This window comes from Podarcis muralis, chromosome 1 (assembly GCF_964188315.1).
Source record: "Podarcis muralis chromosome 1, rPodMur119.hap1.1, whole genome shotgun sequence".
NCBI classification, from domain to species: domain Eukaryota; kingdom Metazoa; phylum Chordata; class Lepidosauria; order Squamata; family Lacertidae; genus Podarcis; species Podarcis muralis.
Genome location: NC_135655.1, coordinates 80,649,760 through 80,669,118, shown reverse-complemented (window position 1 = coordinate 80,669,118; position 19,359 = coordinate 80,649,760). Strand labels below are relative to the sequence as shown.

Genomic DNA, 19,359 nt, shown 5'->3' with positions numbered 1-19,359 from the left:
GCTGCTTAAAAATATCCTTCTAAAATGGCAAATTTAGGGACTGAGGTCTCTAGACCTGCCTTTACAAAAGGCATTGCTAAAAGCATCCTGAATATTAAAAAATAATAATGGAAAATCAGCATATTCCTCACATGAGCCTCCCAAGAACAGCTATTGAATTGAAGGCCAGACTTATTTAGGAGGAAGAACAGTTACATAAGAGAAAGTGCTGCTGAGCTGCTGCTCCCCACCCCACACTGAACAATCACAGCCTCCGTCCTCTGACACAGTTAACATGTAGAAGCAGGGCTTAATATTATTATTTATTTCATTTATTAACTGCTTTCTATTAAGTGAAATTTTGAAGTGGTTTCACAACAGGATGTATAAAAAACAGCCAAAATGATTCCCTACATAAAAACAAGTGTAGCACAAGGACTTTGGGTGAGAGTTACATTAATTAATTGCATATACAAAAATAATGTCTAATCCAATCAAGATACCAACTGATACTTCGACATAGATCAAGGGCCCAGCCCCTCTCTGGTTAGTGGAGTTAAGTGCTGCCTCTAACTCAGTTGACTGCAAATTGTAAAGAACACAAGCATGCTTTTGTGCAGTGTGGGATTTATGTATAAGTTAAACAAGCTATAGCTTAGGGCCCCACTCTCTTGGGGCCCCCAAAAAACATTTAAAGGAAACAAACTGGATGTACATCTCTAAAATACAAGATAAAAAACAAATAAAATAAAACCTACATACAGCAACAGTGTTTTGTGTTGTGTAGGCTACAAGAAAGAAGATTCCACCTAAACATTAGGAAGAACTTCCTGACAGTAAGAGCTGTTCGACAGTGGAATTTGCTGCCAAGGAGTGTGGTGGAGTCTCCTTCTTTGGAGGTCTTTAAGCAGAGGCTTGACAACCATATGTCAGGAGTGCTCTGATGGTGTTTCCTGCTTGGCAGGGGGTTGGACTCGATGGCCCTTGTGGTCTCTTCCAACTCTATGATTCTATGATTCTATGATTCTATGATTCTAACTTTGCTTCAGGATGAGAACAGAAATCGTGCTCTGGTGGCGCGGCAGCAGCAGGAAGCCCTATTAGCTAAAGTGGTGCTTCAGGTTAAGAACAGTTTCAAGTTAAGAACGGACCACTGGAACGAATTAAGTACTTAACCCGAGGTACCACTGTATTTGTAATTATGCATGTATGTGATTCTAATATGATAAAAATAATGCTCCTCTTCCTAGAAGGATAAACTAGTGAACTTCAAGAAGGAAAAAGGTTCTGTTATCTGATATAACCCAGTTTTTTACAGTAGAGAGCATGTTTTTGAAATTCCTAAATGAACTTCAGTCAAATGTGTCTTTTTCCTTGTTTTGTGCAGTTCATTATTTCTGGAACCATGTCGGTGTTAGCTGAAAAATATGCAACTCCTTGTCAGGTGAGAGAGAAAGAAATATTAATATGTTTCCTTCTTATTACAAATCCAAGGCCCTATTGGCAGCTTCCTCTGTAGATCTTCATTTATTGTAAGCCCAAATTCTGGAACAAGGAGCCTCCATCAAGTCCCTCCCTCTGTTCCCATAAACATTCATCTTGGCCAGACCAGCCTTTGTCTGAAATGAGGACCTTCTTTGACCAATGGAGAATGCAGAGGCAGCCTTGAGTCTGCCAGCTGGACCTGTTGCCCTTCTTTCAGGACTCTAGCAAGGAACTGTGCATTCACTGTGCCCCTTCTGATATTCCTCACTGGCATATGCAAATTCTATCCATTATGTGGAAAGCAAAAGAAATTACAACCATTTTTAGATTCCCCACTATAGGCCATGGGGGCAAAACAGGTTTGGATTTCACTAATCAGATACTAACCCGAATAATAAATCAAATCGGAATGACTTGCAGCAGGCCTGAAACAGCTACTTCCAAACACAACAGAACTTGCCATAGTTGCTGAGGCTGACGGGAATTGGAGTGTGAAAACATTAGGAGGGTGCCAGGTTTGTGAAGGTTGATTGCTCAACAAACTAAAAATTATTTTTCTGTAAGGGAAATACTGCCGCCCCCCAATTCAACTCAGGAATTGTGTTGACATTTAATTTACATTAAGAATTCAATAGATGAACATTCCTGGACAACTACTTTCCTTTCCTTTAAACATCAAAATAGGTAGAACAATCCATAGTACGACACATGTTATATACGTATAATGTATACAACAAAAATGACACAATTTGAAGGAGCTCAGTAACTAACATGGAATTGTTTTATGGAGGTTACCTTAATTCAAAATATTGCCAGAACTGCTAGAAGCTCTCCCACAGAAGAGTCAAGTTAGGCAGCTTCATGTTCTTATCAGATAATTTAACTTTAAGGTAACCTTGTGTTATGAGTCTGTGGGGTTCCTGGGCTCCTCTTCTAATTCTTGAGGTTAGTAAATGTTAATGTTTATCACTACTTAGAATATTGAAATGGAATGTCAGGCACTGGATTTAGGAAAGTGCTAAAATATAGGCCAAACCAGTTTTCCCCTGACCAGAAATCTGCCTGGCAGAGGAACTATCAAGGGGGGGGGGGGGAGGAAGGAAATGGCTGGGCTGTTAAGCAAATAAAGGACAGGTAGACAGGCCAGTAACAAAGCAGAAATTCTGTAGCAGCAGGCAAATAGGGAAAGCCCCTCCCCGAGTTGGGTGAGTAAAAAGACAAAGCCTTGGGAGAGCAGTTTTTGGGAGGATTGCATTTTTCCTGTTGTAAGCGGGAGGAAAAATAGTTGTATTTTGCAAACACAGCAAGCTGAAGAGACGGGGAGTCAGAGCACTATGTCAGTGTGAATCCAAGGTGGTAGTCATGGGAGAAATGGGACTGATTTGGAGTGTAATCCTAGAAGCTTCTCCATTGCAGGCTCAGGTTGTATATATGTACATGTAATTAAACTATATATCATAAAGACATCACAGTCTCCGCTGTGCCTCATTTCTAAATGAAACACGAACCCAGGTATTTCAGGTAAGCGCCTGGACGCCTGGAATCTCACACTGCGTGGAGACTGGGGTGGCGTGTAACACTATACAGTGGTACCTCAGGTTACATACGCTTCAGATTACAGGCTCCGCTAACCCAGAAATAGTGGTTCAGGTTAAGAACTTTGCTTCAGGATGAGAACAGAAATCGTGCTCCGGCAGCGCGGCAGCAGCAGGAGGCCCCATTAGCTAAAGTGGTGCTTCAGGTTAAGGACAGTTTCAGGTTAAGAACGGACCTCCGGAATGAATTAAGTACTTAACCCGAGGTACCACTGTACTTGCTTTGTACTTTTTGGAGCCTGAAAATGACATTCTTTGTTTCTTTCAGGTGCGAGGCAGCGTAGGAATGAATATCACAAGTGCTGTAATGGCATTAGTTGGCATCATTCTGTATTTGGTAGAGCTGTCTGTAGGTCCTTTTGGTTATCATCCATATGATTATGAGACTGGGCAAATGTATTATTGGGCAAAGGTAAGTGAAAAGAACGCTATGCAGAACTTTGGCCTTTGGACTAATCAGTGTATGTGAGGAACAACTTATGTGAACCCGATGGAACTTCCCCTTCCTCTCCTCTCCCCGTGTGCCCCCCCTCCAAATCTGCAGGTGAGGGGAGAGAGGAGGTTAAGGGGTGCCTTATATAATGATGCCTTATGAGGAACGGCTAAGGGAGCTGGGCATGTTTAGCCTGGAGAAGAGGAGGTTAAGGGGTGATATGATAGCCATGTTCAAATATATAAAAGGATGTCACATAGAGGAGGGAGAAAGGCTGTTTTCTGCTGCTCCAGAGAAGCGGACACGGAGCAATGGATCCAAACTACAAGAAAGAAGATTCCACCTAAACATTAGGAAGAACTTCCTGACAGTAAGAGCTGTTCGACAGTGGAATTTGCTGCCAAGGAGTGTGGTGGAGTCTCCTTCTTTGGAGGTCTTTAAGCAGAGGCTTGACAACCATATGTCAGGAGTGCTCTGATGGTGTTTCCTGCTTGGCAGGGGGTTGGACTCGATGGCCCTTGTGGTCTCTTCCAACTCTATGATTCTATGATGTAAGTAATGGGCTAGCCTGCTCCCTAAAATATCACTGCTTTGCTCCTTACTATATATAAGGTGCCTACATTCTACATGTGCAAATGGCTTTAGATACCTATTAGGTCCATGCATTACCATATAGCATATATTCAACACAAAAAACAGCGACAATTTGTTGTTGACAAAGGACAGCTGGACATATAAAGGGCCCCTTTACCTTCAGTAGCTTAGGGCCTCATCAAACCTTGTGGTGCAGGATATCTCCCCACCCTCATCCCCCAACCACCCCATTTTCAGTGGGACATCTGAGCAATAAAACTGCTGGCACATTTGCAAAGCTATGTGGGGCCTGACAAGTTAAACAAGAGGCCCCTGCGCAGCTTCACAGCTCCTCAAGGCTGTCTCTGGTCCGGATTCAGAATCTCCCTGGCAGGAATGGAATGGAAAGACTCTCCGGGGTGGGGAAAGAGGCTGCAGCCAGATGCGCGTCACAACAAAAGGAGCGAATTTCCCCGAAAGGGGAATGGATGGGGAGGCCAAGACGAGGCTGGCCAAATTCTTCGTGTTGTGCCTTTCACGCCCCGCTGAAGGAACACGGAGCTGCCGGTGTAACATGAGTACATCTGGAGAGCGTTATCTTAATTTGGGGAAGAGTGCTTCCCTTTGATCCGCAACTCTCCTCTTCTGAAAGGCATGAAGGAGCTCGTGAACATGAGCTAAGAGCTTCTGCCTTCACTCCTGAATAAGCAGAAGGGCAGAAACAGGTACTGTAAAAATATTTAGGTGTGTGTTGCAGCTATGGATGTTACTAAGGGAGAGGCAAGGGAGGGATAATTTGCTGGGGAGGAACTGTGGGCAGAGAGGGGTGCTTCACCCTTTCTAAAATGCCTACCAATTCTTTCCTGAAATGCAGGTAGGGGGCATTTAGAGGCGAGAGGCAGTGAGCTGGGACAGGTTTAAGTGCCCTTTCCTGCCAGTTCTTCCCAGCAATTGTACGGCACACAAGATGCATTGTTAGTTTTGCTTTGTTAGTGGCAGAGAGAGCTGGCCAAACTCTTCCGATAAGAATCTTTACAGTCAGGATTTAAAGCTATACAGTGACTGATTGAACCACTGAAGTTCCTTCTCCCCCATGGGAAATCCTCGTAAAGATAACGGCTAAAGCTGTGATCTGTGGCCACCTCGGGCATGGAGGCCTGTGTGGCGAAAAGTTTCAACGGATCAGAAGAAGAGAAAGCCAACATGGATGCAGAATAATGTGGACGCCTCCCCAATGGGTCCCTGCGACAGAGTAACTGATTTTTAAAATGACACCTGTGCCTTTACCGACATCTGCTGAAATCGCTAGGAGCTTTTCACAACATGGGGCACAGGCACATGGTGGCCTTGCATGGGCAGGATCCCCTCCTAATCACTTTAGGTGAAGCTGCCATGAAAGGCACAAGAGCACAGTCACAGTAAAATGTTGGCAACCCTCTGCTGAAATCAGGAACTCTGTTTAGGGAGTGTTTGAGGGTAGCTGCATTCATCACAGCGTACCAAATATATACAGATAATTTCCTCAAGAATGCCAATTACACACCCGGAAAGAGAGAGAAGTACAGTATTACAAAATAACCTCAAACACCTCTTAAAATTTTTTAAGACACCTTTTTTGCAGGTGAATCTTGAATATAGCCAAGAATTTGCCTTTGATTCCTTGCTGTGAATCTCCCCTAACCGCAAAATGCATTTTATTGCTACACTCGCTCTCCCACTGTTCTGAAACTTAAACTTACTATGCAGCATTACGGTTGTGAAATGCAATCCTGACTAAAGAGGAGACAATACCTCATATGGTATGGTATGAAAACTGAAACTCCCACTGTAGGAGGGCTGAATAACAAGGAAGTTCTGTGTTAGTAGTTTGGGCTACTCTGTTTTAGACAAAAAAGAAATTACTAATAATTGATTGTCATTCCTGGCATTAATTAAACAGTTTTTGGGACCGGTGTTTATTTCCTTCTGTCCCTTATCTCCCCTTGTCCAAGAATTTTCCTGTGTGTGCTGCCTGAGGCACAAAAAGCAGCATAGGAATTGCTCACAAATAATGCACCATTGACTCATGAGTCAACCCACTGCTAGGAAGCACAATTTCATGGGTTCAGTTTTAGTATATATATCGCATCATGTATGAATATGTGGCTGTGCATGTTGGGGGTACGTTAGTAACTTGTCCCCAAATGTGAGAGTTTCCCCACCACCACCTTTTCTTTTGTTTATATCTTTGCTTTATTAGTTTGCTTGAAGATATCTAAACAATGGCAACGCATCAAGGGAGAATGGCTAGCGGAAGGGTGGTGTACATTCCTGCAATTGCTGCGAACATAATCCAGGCAGGCGAGCAGATCCCTGGTGCTGTTATCCAACCAGCAGGGGCAGCACAATACATGCCATATGTTGGCCAGCAGGTTGGAAGCCCCAGCAACCAACCTCAGCATATGAAGACATGGGAAAAACTCCTCAAAATGGAGACCAAGACTCTGGGGGTAAGTGTGTCAGATCTGCTCACATTTAGGTGCATCGTGAACAGTCTGTTTTTCTAAAAAAAAGAGGTGCCGGAACTTACCATGAACACCTCCCTTTTTCTCTTATACAGTTGTACCTTGGAAGTCGAACGGAATCCGTTCCGGAAATCCGTTCGACTACCAAAACGTTCAGAAACCAAAGCATGGTCCTGCAGCCAATCGGAAGCCACACCAGACATTTGGCTTCCAAAAATTGTTCGAAAACTGGAACACTCACTTCCAGGTTTCGATTGTCCTGGAGCTGATTTGTTCGGGAGCCAAGGCGTTTGAGATTCAAGGTACGATGGTAATGGCAATGGCACTCACCTGAGAGCTGCCGGAACTGAGTTCTGGTGAGTTCCAGCTGAAAAAATGACAATAGTGCCTTTCCTTCAAGAGTGAGGTCAGTGCAGGAAGGACCAAACACCAGATATTATTACACTGATCAACAGGGACTAATTTAAAAGGGTGGTGGTGCCAAAAATATAATAGGAAGGATAATCAGACATTTTTACATAGAAATTGGTTCAGAAAGGTGGTGCCAAAAGAGATAATCCAAAGATCTAATCAGTTCATTTCAAACATAGCCAATCTGTAGCAATGCCAATCCTATGCATGCTTATGCTGATTTCCTCCCTTCTCTTTCTGGCTTGTGTTTGTTACCTCACAATGAGGCAGATACTAGTCCCAATATCAGTTAGTCTGGCTATAATATCTAATGTCTTTCTCTGAATTTCTCTCACCCCACCTTTATGCACTTATATATCTATATGCACTTGGTGTTCTCTCTAGCCTCTTGAGAAGTTATCCTGTTTTAAAATTTTTATTTACCCAAAGGAACAGACAGACCAATCTTTCTGGGTGTTTTTCAGATTGTGCTAAAGAGTAAAAATTCATGTTTTTTGAGGAACGAGCAGAATTATTTTACCTTGTTTGTACATTTTCTTCCCATAGACTGTTCAGATCTTAATTGGATTAATGCAAATTGGCTTTGGAGCGCTCCTACTTTTTCTTATTGGTCACTCCTATATATCTTTTGCTGCTGTTGGAGGTTATCCATTTTGGGGTGGAGCATTTGTAAGTAGTATTTCATTTACCTTTGAGAGCCATTGTTTTTCTGGTTATGAATCCGGAGTTTTGAAAGGGTATCTGTTTTCTAACTCTTATCAAGCTGTTGACCTTTCGTATGTAGAGAATGAGTGATTGGTGTGACTAATCTACACAATAAAATAAAGAGAGAAGAGGTACTGTTATCTCATTATAATTCAGTTTATTTTCTCAGTAGAGAGTATGTTTTGGATTTTTTGAAGTGAGCTGCAGTTAAACACATATTTCCCCCCCTTGTTTTGTACAGTTCATTGTTTCAGGAAGCATGTCGATGTCAGCAGAGAAACATCAAACACACTGTCTGGTGAGAGAGAAAGATCTATAACAGTCAATCTTAATGGCTGGGAAGGACTACTGATCATTCTACTGATAGTAAAGGAGAAATATTAATTTGTTTAGCAGTAATGATAAATGCAGCTTCATTTATGTGTGACCCTAAAATTCTGCATCCCCCCCAAACCAATGCCAAAGTTTTGTGCTAGCTTTGTGCTGTTTTCTGCTGTGAACCCCACATTTTGTTCTGCCCCCCAAACCAAGTAACTGACAAAGCAAATTGGGCTCACAAGTTAATGCCAAAAAGTACAACCTTGTTGAATTGACTCCAAACAGGTGCCAACGTTTTGTGCTATTTTTGTGCCATTTTGTGCTGCAAGCCCACGTTTTGTGCCACCCCCTAAACTGAGTAATAGACACTCAAACTGGTGTCACAAGTAAAGAGCTAACAAACCCAACCTCGTCCTATTTGACTCCAAAGTGCCAAAGTAGTGCCAAAGTGTTGTGCTGGTTTTGTGCCACAAACCCAAATGGCCTGGCTAAATTTGCCTCACTTTTATGTCTTGCATGTTGATTGCGGCATCTGGGCTTGACCCTCACCTTCTCCTCAAGCTAGCAAGCCCCACCTGGGCTGTGGGTCCTGGCCTGCCTTAGCCTCCTACAGCATGCCTCCCATTGCTCCCTATGCCTCAGAGCCCACCTTGTTCTGGCCTGAGACCTGTGGCTGTAAGCCTCGCCTGACCTGTCCCCTGCCTGGCAGGCAGACCATGTCCATCTGGCCTAGGAGGGCAGCTGAGACCCAGACTGACTGATGAAATACAACTGAGGCAGCTGAACGGACCTTGGGGTTGGGGTATGCTTCCATGGCTCCAACTATCTGAAACGTTTAAACTGTTTTTAATTGTTTTGATAGTTTTAAGTTAGTGTTTAATGGGGCTAGGTGTCGTTTTACTTGGGGTAGGGTGGGGTTGTCTTAAATTGCTTTTAAATTGTGATATGCTTTTATGTTAATTTGTATTTGTGTTTTTAGTTCACTGCCACCACAGTGCCCGCAGCCACTTCAGTTTTTCTCTGGGTTTAAATGACCCTTGAGGAAAACTCCAATACAGCTTGAAATTCAGGCTACTTGCAGAACAGGTGCTTTGCTTCTCATGAACTGAGCGTGACTCTATTTGTTGGATAAATTGATTTACGTTGCTTTGCGTTACCCTAGGCAACATAAAGCAACTAACAAAGTCAGTCAGTAAGTAATAAATGATTTGTCTTTTAGGAGACCTGCATTCTGTCTCTGTAATTTTTAGTAAACTGGCTCTTTGACTGTCTGTTTCAGGCGAAATGCAGTGTTGGAATGCACATCACAAGCTCTGTAATGTCAGCAGCTGGCACCATTCTATATATAAGTGATCTGGCTTTCAATCGAGGCAATCCTTATTACTGGTCACAGGTAAGTGAATGCAGCATTCCGTGCAGAACTTATTTTCTGGGTAGCATCCAAGAAGGGCTCAATTCAAAGTGGTTGTTTTGACCTTATGCAGCTCAGGTCCCCAGTTCCTCAAGGACCACACCTCCCCATAAGACCCAGACCCTGCGATCATCATCTGAGGTCCTGCTCAGTGCACCCCCTCCTTGGGAGGTTTGGAGGGTAGCAACACATTACCAGGCCTTTTCAGTGGTAGCTCCCCACTTGTGGGAGGCTCATCTGGCACCCGCTTTGTCCAGTTTTAGGAGCCAGACAAAACTTGCACCCTCAAGACATTCAAACAAACATGCAGAGGAAAAGCTCCCTCAGAAATACACAGCCAATCAGGGCATATACTACCTCAGCAAATATCATGCCACTCTGCCTGGTTGCTAAGCAACATCTCTACCGCCCCATCTTAGCTAGTTGAGTTTAACAGTAACAGAATTTATCCTTGAGTTGCACATGGAATGATTTCTGCCGTTGTCCTTCCAACAAGTTCTAAGTGAAAATAGCAAGCAAAGTTCAAGCTGCACTTTTGAGTCTTCTATCCATGCATCCCCCTTTTTTGCATTTTAGGCCGCAGCTTTAGAAACTAGGCATTCTGGCAAGCTGGACAGAACCATCTTGCTCCCAGAGTGGCTTATAGGTCAGTGAAGGCAACACCTCCTCTGCCCTCAGGCTTAGACTATCAAAAGACATAATACAAATTTTAAAAGGCTAGGCAGGGGAGAGGGATACATCAACTGAGGCACCAAATCCTTAATGTTAACAAGGTTATTATAATAATCAACTAGAATGGAGATACGCTGCCTGCTGTTTCAGAAAACCTTTTGCTACCAGGCACCTATTTTCTCATGGTTGCACATCTAAGGAATCCAACAACAGGTCTACTGGCAGTTTTGTTGTGGAAGAGCTTGTGCTAGTTAGCACAGTGTTAGATGCAGCCAGGGCTTCTTTCAGCAGGAACTCACTGGAACTGAGTTCTGGCACCTGTCTGGATAGAATGCCATTGGCATTCTCAGAGAACAAGGGAGAAGTTCATGGTGAGTTCCAGCACCTCTTTTTCTAGAAAAATAGCACTGTGTGCAGCATTATAATTCCCCACCCCAATACAGTAGGTTTTTCCATCTATGTCAGGCATAACTCATGACCAGACAATTGTCATCGGTTCCCAAGCCCTTTCCAAGGCGGACTTTTCACTTACATCTTCAACTCAGTAGCGTCCAGAAGATGGTTACTTGCACACTTTCTAATGTTGTGGCTGAATTAGTTACAAGGGCTGAGAGAGAGATTAAAGGTACTTCTTTTATTTTGCAGAACATAGGCTTTGGTCTCTCTTTCCTGCTCCTCTTGTTCAGCTTGCTGGAGTTCTGCATCACCGTTCTGATGTCACACATTGGGTGCCAGGAGAACTTCTATAATCTTGAGACGGTAAGCGCTTGATAACTTGCTTGGAGTTCAAGCAGATCTTATTGAGGATCCCAATGAAAAGTTGACTTTTCGTTTCCCATGTTTATATATTCTAGCCTTTAAGGAGTGGCATGGGTCTCTCTCTCTCTCTCTCTCTCTCTCTCTCTCTCTCTCTCTCTCTCTCACACACACACACACACACACACACACACACACACACACATCCCTGGAGCCTTCATTATATATCTTTAGGCGCCAGGCGAAAACATTTCTCTTTGACCAGGCTTCTGGCTGATTAACATTCTGTGGCCTTTTAAATGTGTTTGTGGGTTATTGGTTTGTTTTTGTGCCATTTATATTCTCATTTTGTTTTTTAACAAATATATAATAAAAATAAATCAAGTAAATAAATATCAACATGGTGGTGTGGACATTAACGAAAAATGCAGTGAGGTCATCCCCCCCCCCCTATTGCATTATGTGCTAGAAATGGTGTGAGGATGTATTCATTCAATGCACATTACCTACTCGCTCTCCCCACATCTGCAATCCCCCCCACTGCAATTCTTGTTCACTAAAAGCTGTCACCTGCACATGTACTGTCATCTGTGCATGCACATTGGCTATTACAAATGTATACACCTTAACTTAACTGTGACTTACATTTTCCAGTCAGATGGATTTGAGGGGAAACACGCCAAACACCAGCATTTCTCAAGAAACCACACAGGGTAGATATGGATTGTGGTTAATGTCATGTGACCGTGGCTTCAAACACCAGCAGTGTGAGCACTCTGGAGCCAGAGTAAATGGTAATACATACACAGCTGATAGGTATGCCACTACACCTAAATTACTTTGTACAGAACTGTGATAGAGCGAACTTACAGGCAAACTCACACAAAACAGAAACCAAAATGTATTGAGGTAATCCATCATGATGACAACGGTAAGTAAATGATGACAAGAAAAGTACAGTGGTACCCCTGGTTGCGCACGGGATCCGTTCCGGAGCCCCGTTCTCAACCTGAGCAGAACGCAATCTGCGTGTGCGTGGGTCATGATTCACCGCTTCTGCGCATGCATGTGATGTCATTTTGAGCGTCTGCGCATGCACGAGTGGCGTTCCGTTACTTCTGGGTCACCATGGGACACAACCTGAAAACGCTCAACCTGGAGCGTCTTTAACCTGAGGTATGACTGTATTTCTTATACTGAATTTCTGAATTTCAATGTTGCAGGCAATGGTTTTTGTGCCAAACTCTGTCAGCAGTGATGCCTTGATTCCCACAGAAAACAATCTTGCTCCTCCACGCTATGATCCTATGGATTTTTCTCCATAGACAGAATAAAGAACCCAAGTGTGAAGTTTTGGGAAGTGCAACTGCAGCAAAGCAACAGCAGCAAAGCAACAATAATCAATATTATCAATTGCTTTTTCTTTCTGGTGCATATATTCATCTAGTCTGGATATGTGCTAGGACTGCGATTGTTAGTAGATTAATCTATTGATTAATTGATTACCACAGGGGTGAAGCAGGTGCCTCTAGTTTCAGATTCTCCTAAACCCTTCTCACCACCTTTCCTTTTCCCAAATTTATCGATGGCAAGGAGTGGCACCACAGAGGTCAACCACCACTAGGCCCTATGATCCTCGGATGAAGGGTGGTATAGAAATTTAATTGATTGATTGATTGATTGATTGATTGATTGACTGATTGGTTAATAATCAGGCCCAGTGTCAGCACCCAGCATGGTTGGGCAAATGGCAAGACAGACACCAGTTCCTGACATCCTTTTGTTTGTTTGTTTCCAGAAATATTTTTTTATGCAGCAGTCTGATAAACTAGCAGCTGTCAGATTTCAGATAAGGAGACAATTGTCCCTTCCCTGTAAACTAGGGCAGCCATATGCCCAGATCTTACCAGGTTTCAAAGGCGGAATTGATGTCCCGGGGGAATTTCCGAAAGGCTGCGCTTTGTCCTGGATCTTAGGCAAGTCAATCCAAAAATTGGGTGTCCTGGTTTGTACTTGAGAAGTTCCGCTTATCAGTGTCAAAGAGTGAAACATCTTAAGTGGAGGCAGCAAGCAACAGCACCATGTCTAGAACTGCCTGAACTCCCCCCCCCCCCCCATGCTGGAAGGGGGAAAGCCTTTAAGAAGCTCCTGTTTAAATACCCAGTTCTGAAGCATGGAGAGCTGCTGCTGGTCAGTGTGGACATCACCAAGCTGGATGAACCCAATGATTTGACTCTGTATAGTGGCCTAACTTCCTGTGTTCTCTGGTTCCAGCCTAAAACCACCAGTTCAGCCCAGCAGCAAGCACAAAAGTTTGTATTAAAAGCAATTGCTTTGCAAGTAGAAGAGCAACCACCAAATCAGGTAGGGCTTCAAGCAAGCATTTTGCCTTATCAGCAATTGGTACCTAGTGTCCATGTGTCAAGAGCAAGCTTGGGAGGGGTGGGAGGAATCAGGCATGGGTGGCACCGTGCTCTGCAACCCTGTATAAATGCTTTCTACTTTTGAGTGTTGCTTTTGTTTAGTCTTTTTGGAAAGAAACCCAAACTGAGCCACTATTCCTATAGCAATAAAGACTTGAACCTCTCCACCCATTGTGTGTCCTTATTGGATTTGGGAACTGGTGAAAATAGATTTTATCTGATGATAATACCGTGCCGGTCTCTCTGTAAGCTGTAACCAATAAGCTTGTGGCTTGACTGTTGGCTAAAACATTACAAATCTGTGGATACATCCATCACTACTTGGCTTTTGAAAGTACGTAAGTGGCAATTAACCAAAGAGCCTTCAAGTGCTTAATACACTTGCTAATATATTGAGTCTATCAGTGGCAGAATATGAGTAGGCATTCATGTCTCAGATGAGGAATTCCATATCCCTACATTCATCCAGTGTGAGTTTCAGTGCCTCCACTACAGGTTGAGTAAAAAGATTTTGTAAAGTGGCAGTTGAGGAAGAGACACTGCCATGCTGACACCACTTCCTGTTTCTTCCTGTACTGAGGATTTACACACATCCCCTGAGGAATTGCACACAATAGGGCCCTCCCTTTTCCTGTGGCAGTAAATTTATTTTCACTGTTTTTAATACTGATTTTTTAAACTGTTGGAACCCACCTGGACCTGCTGCTGAAGAGCAGGTGAGAAGTTTAATAAGAACATAAACAAAACAAGGAGAATAGCTTTTAAAAAGCATTTTTGAAGGCATGTCGTGTGTAATATTAAATCTGAATGATATTTGACTTTATTTATCATAACTCTTATCTATACATACAAGTATAATTGAGAGCTGCAGTGATTTCAACAGGTTTATGTACTTAATGCATTTCAGAAAGGTAACCAAATGTTGTCGTATTACTTATTCTTGCAATTTAAAATAAATTTAGCAGTTTCAAGTTTTGTGCTTTTCGTATTTTTTAAACGACATCTGTTTTTGAAAACTGAATTTAGTAAAAATAAAAATGGGGGGAGGTGCAAGTAGTTAGCCTTGCCTAGGGTGCAAAATAGCTGGGCACTGGCACTGTTTTTTAAAAAATCTTTTTACAACTCACTTTAAAAAAGGGGTAACTATGCTCCCCCCCCCCCCAAAAAAAAATTCTGAGGCATGAGTTTTCATTTGTTTACGTAGGTTGTCTTTTGCAGACATCTCAGCTACTGCAACAGATCCAGTAAGAATGCCTAATGGTAACAATCAGCGATCTCAAAAATAGAATTACCACGTTTTTGCAATATGTCCACCAAGGCTATGTGCTATTGCTGCAACTTTTGTTAGATTAATGAATAGAAATAATTACTTTTGTCTCACCATGCTTGCTTAGGACATGCGTCTCAATATACATTGTAACGATGGGTGCTGATCTAAATTTATTCTGTGGTTTATTTCTGTGGATCAGTGAAGTTGGCATAACTTTATATAAAAAGAGGCCCCCAGTTTGAACTATCTTGACCCACGTATGAGTATTCATCTTAAATATGACCTGGAAGATATGAGTAAATATTATGACCTCCTAGTACTTAATGTAAAGGCCACAGAGAGGGTTACAACAATTAAAGCACAATATTGATAACATTTCAAAGAAATTTACAGTCATAGAAATAAGGTGGGTCCTTAGTGTCAGGGGGTGGGGCATGGAAAATGCAACTCCCTTTAATGTTATCCCAGGATATGGGTTTGGATAGGGACATCAGCCAGCAACCAAACTGCTGTGGTGTAGTGCTTAAGAGCGGTGGACTCGTAATCTGGGGAACCGGGTTCGCGTCTCCGCTCCTCCACATGCAGCTGCTGGGTGATCTTGGGCTAGTCCCACTTCTCTGAAGTCTCTCAGCCCCACTCACCTCACAGAGTGTTTGTTGTGGGGGAGGAAGGGAAAGGAGAATGTTAGCCGCTTTGAGACTCCTTAGGGTAGTGATAAAGCGGGATATCAAATCCAAACTACTACTACTACTACTCCTCCTCCTCCTCCTCCTCCTCCTCCTCCTCCTCCTCCTCCTCCTCTTCTTCTTCTTCTTCTTCTTCTTCTTCTTCTTCTTCTTCATGAATGAATCTTTACTCCTTACCATGCACTGGGCCATAGCTGTCAACCGTCCCTTATTTGGCGGGAAACTCCATTATCCCAGAGCAGTGTCCCACTGCTGTCCCTTATTGATGATGTCCCTTAAATTTCCTGGGTTTCATGCTCGCCTGGCTTGGGAGGGAAGCAGCGGCTCGGGGTCCTCCGCCTTGAGAGAGCGTGCGCACGAGCTGCCGCGTCTCTGTCTCTCCCTTTTCCCCCTCAGGGGTGCGTCGTGAGGAGACAGGTGGCGGTGGGTGGGCAGGCAGCCCCTCTCTTGCAAGACTTCCACCGCACTGCCAGGGGAAGCCGGAGGGGCCAGTGGTGGTGGAGCCGAGGAGGCGGCCTGAGGGAGGAGGAAGAGGAGGGGATGGGGAGGTACGCAGAAGGACAGAGCTTCAGAGGCTGCAGCGCCGTCGCAACCGCCTCAAGCCGGGCTCGCAGGTGGCGTGGGCAAGAGTCTCTCTACCTCCCTCCCTCTCAGGCGGGGAAGGGCCGATGGAACTCCTCACGCCAGGACGATGGCAGCCCCAATGTGCTGCTTAGCATACCCTCCAACCAGTGCAGCATCTTAATGTAGTGATTTCCCCCTCGGCATCCCTTTCATTTGTCCATCCATAGTTCAAATTTTTACTACAAGTTTTCTGTCAATCCTACCAATGTATGTAACTCTTTACAATAGCTTTTCAAATAAATGATAAACTTTCCCCATTCTTTATTAAAGAGGACCTCTTCCTGGTTTCTAATTCTGCCTGTAAGCTTTGCCATCTCGACGTCGTTCATCAGTTTTGTCCACCACTCTTCTTTGGTCGGAGTCGTAGACCCTTAGGATCATCTAGTCCATCCCCCTGCAAAACATAGTCAGTTGCAGCCAAAGCAGCATGGCTCCATGAGTGCCGGATTTCTGTATAAGCTAAGCAAAATCCCTTATTTTGGCTGCTGATCCCTTATTTTTGAGGCTGCTGGTCCCTTATTTTCAAGTCTGTAAGTTGACAGTTATGCACTGGGCATAACAAAGTCAATGGGCAAAACTGAAGCCCTTCGTTGTGGGCACCCACAATCTTCAGTGCAAGATGGCACCTATGTTACCATGCAGATCTCTATAACCTGTAACCAGTAAATGTGTGGCAATTTTAAACCCCACCTTGTGTCTGTGTGCAGTTATTTGCTCCCACATACCACACTGTGTACCATAGACATTAAAGAAGTTAATGACAGTGATCACATGGATAAATCAAGTATCTGTATAGGGTTAACCATATATTTTTATTTTAAAAATAATAATTATATTTATTACGTTTAGACATACAACATGCAACAGTTACATAAATTGAGAATTAAAATAAAACAACAGTATATGTGCAAATAAACATTTCTGAATTTGTTAACAGTGTTTTGTTAAATATATATAGCATAATTATTACAGATATGAAATGATGTATAATAATGTGCATGCTTAGATTGTTAACAGTAAAAGGTATTTTGTATCAATAACAATTTTAATTTACAGTGGTACCTTGGTTTTCAAACGTAATCCTTTCTGGAAGACCGTTCGAGTTCTGAAACTTCGAAAACTGAGGCGCTAAGGGCAGTCCGCAGAAAATTAAGAAAAATAACATGTACACGCAACAGAAGGTGTGTTTGAAAACGGAAGCATTTACTTCTGGGTTTTCAGTATTCAAAAACCAAAATGTTCAACTTCCAAGATGTTCAAAAACCGAGGTACCACTGTACAGGGATTTATAGGAATTCATAGGGAGTAATTAAAATATATGCTTCATGCATTCCAAACTGTGCTGTTAACTATGGGTACTGTTCTTCCATATGTCTCATTATTCATATAATCAATAACATCACACCAAATTGCATAAAAATTGTCATGTTTCTTTGGGCCTTTTGCTCCTTTTAATTTTTGTGTCAGTTTTTCCAATAGTGCTGTTTACCAAATTGCATTGATCCAAAGTCAATAGTTCTAATTATTTCCATGACCTGGCAATGGTTGTTCTTGCAGTAGTTAATAGCTGTATTGTGCGTTCTTTATTTCTAATTTGCAACATATCCTGGAGTCATGGTATCTGTTTGCATTGTAATTAAATATATTTCTACAAATACATTTCCCCAAAGCCTTTCAAAACTGTGTATGATCTATCAAGACCTCAGGTTCTTCATAAGCATGTTTATGAGAATAGTTATTTGCATTTCTCAAATCAAAGGAAATGACACAGGCAGACAGTAAAAAACACACCCAGTTTTTCATAATAATCCCATTAATCATTGACAAGCTGAGGCAGTCATTTTGGAGGTTAATGTGGAGGGGATCTCACCAGAGTGGCAGTGAAAGAGACGGTTTCTTTTACTCTATTTCCTTTCTCATTCTCCCCTTTGCATGTTTATAATTAGAGCTGTGGAGACTCCTGCTGCCACAGCTTTAATTTTAAATGCTGAAGCGGAAACGATGACCCTCCACTGTCCTCACATGTAGCAGCTGTTTTTTTAAAAATATTTTAAAAGGAAAAAACATATCTTGGTGCCTCACTCTACCCAAGGCATGGCTCCCCTATTTGGGGAGTGAGGGAATCAAGCCCATTTTTAATGGCTGTTGCCAGTCAGGGATGGTGTTCTTAACAGAATGCCACAAAATGTTATGAAGGGGTGTCGTTTTGAAGGGATCTTGAAATGGTAGCCAGCTATATGATGAGTCCCCCCCCCCCCAAACTTTGCCCTTCTCGTCAGAGAAAGTCATATATAGAGTGGGGATGTAATGGCCATAGCATTAGTTGGTAGGTTTCTAGGATGGGTTTCCCATATTGTTCAACAAAAGCACATAACACACAATCGGGGGAATGTACAGTGAACTAGTGCATTGCATGAAGATTTTTGATTCAACACATTTCAGTACAAAAAAAATAACCAAAGCAGGCCTGAACGTTGTCTAAAGCATTTGGAGAGTATGTGGTAAGTGTTGACTGACAATTAACCGAAGAACCTTCAAGTGCTTAATACACTTCTAATATTTTGAGCATATCAGTGGTAGAATATGAGCATGCATTCATGTCTCGTATGAGGAACTTGGTATTCCTGTAATCATGTAGTGTGAGTTTTCGTTGGCCCTCCACTACAGGTTGAGCAAGAAGATTTTGTCAGATGGGCGATTGAGGAAGGGACAGTGCCATGCTGACAGCACTTTCCGTTTCTTCCTGTGGTGATGATTTACACACATCCACTGAGGAATTGCACACAATAGGACCCTCCCCTTTCCTGTGACAGTAAATTTATTTTCACTGTTTTTAATACTGATTTTTAAATTGTTTGGACCTACCCTGGACCGGCTACTGAAGAGCAGGTGAAAAGCTTAATAAGAACATAAACAAAACAAGGAGAATAGCTTTAAAAAGCATTTTTGAAGATATGTCATGTGTAACATTAAATCTGAATGTTCTTTGACTATCGTAACTCTTAACTGTACGTACAAATGTAATTGAGAACTACAGTGATTTCAACAAGTTTATGAGGAAAGGACATTGCCATGCTGACAGCACTTCCTCTTTCTTCCAGTACCTGAGGAATTACACACAACAGAACCCTCCCTTTTCCTGTGACAGTAAATTATTTTATGTGTTTTTAATACTGATTTGAAAAGCTGCTGAAAAGTCAGTAAACACTCCAAATAAACATCTGCACTTGAGTTTTACATATTTATGTACCAGACGGGAAAGTACAAAGCAGTGAGCAGTAGTTGAGTGATTACAACATAAACCCTCCTGTTCATTTGCTATCATCTCACTAGACTCAAGCCGATAATGTGATTTATTTAACAAGTATTTGTAATATATTTTCAATGAGATGTGCAACAAACTAATAGGGCAATAACCGGCTGATTTGCTAGGATCATCTTTCTTAAATATAGAAATGACTATACGAATATTCCATTGAGGGGAAAGTGACTGCTAATATTAATTTCTGTAAAT

General features: G+C 42.5%; 1 protein-coding gene across 1 annotated transcript in view; it reads left to right on the top strand.

Moving 5' to 3' along the window:
- Positions 1-4,466: 4,466 nt before the first annotated feature.
- Positions 4,467-19,359, top strand: part of LOC114584123 (uncharacterized) — a 46,171-nt gene continuing 31,278 nt past the window's right edge. The window contains exons 1-8 of the mRNA XM_077928567.1: positions 4,467-4,790; positions 6,305-6,554; positions 7,527-7,649; positions 7,927-7,983; positions 9,283-9,396; positions 10,732-10,845; positions 12,066-12,158; positions 13,117-13,206. Of these exons, the coding sequence (XP_077784693.1) occupies positions 6,327-6,554; positions 7,527-7,649; positions 7,927-7,983; positions 9,283-9,396; positions 10,732-10,845; positions 12,066-12,158; positions 13,117-13,206 (819 nt within the window). The 5' untranslated portion in view covers positions 4,467-4,790; positions 6,305-6,326. The remainder of the gene's footprint in view (positions 4,791-6,304; positions 6,555-7,526; positions 7,650-7,926; positions 7,984-9,282; positions 9,397-10,731; positions 10,846-12,065; positions 12,159-13,116; positions 13,207-19,359) is intronic.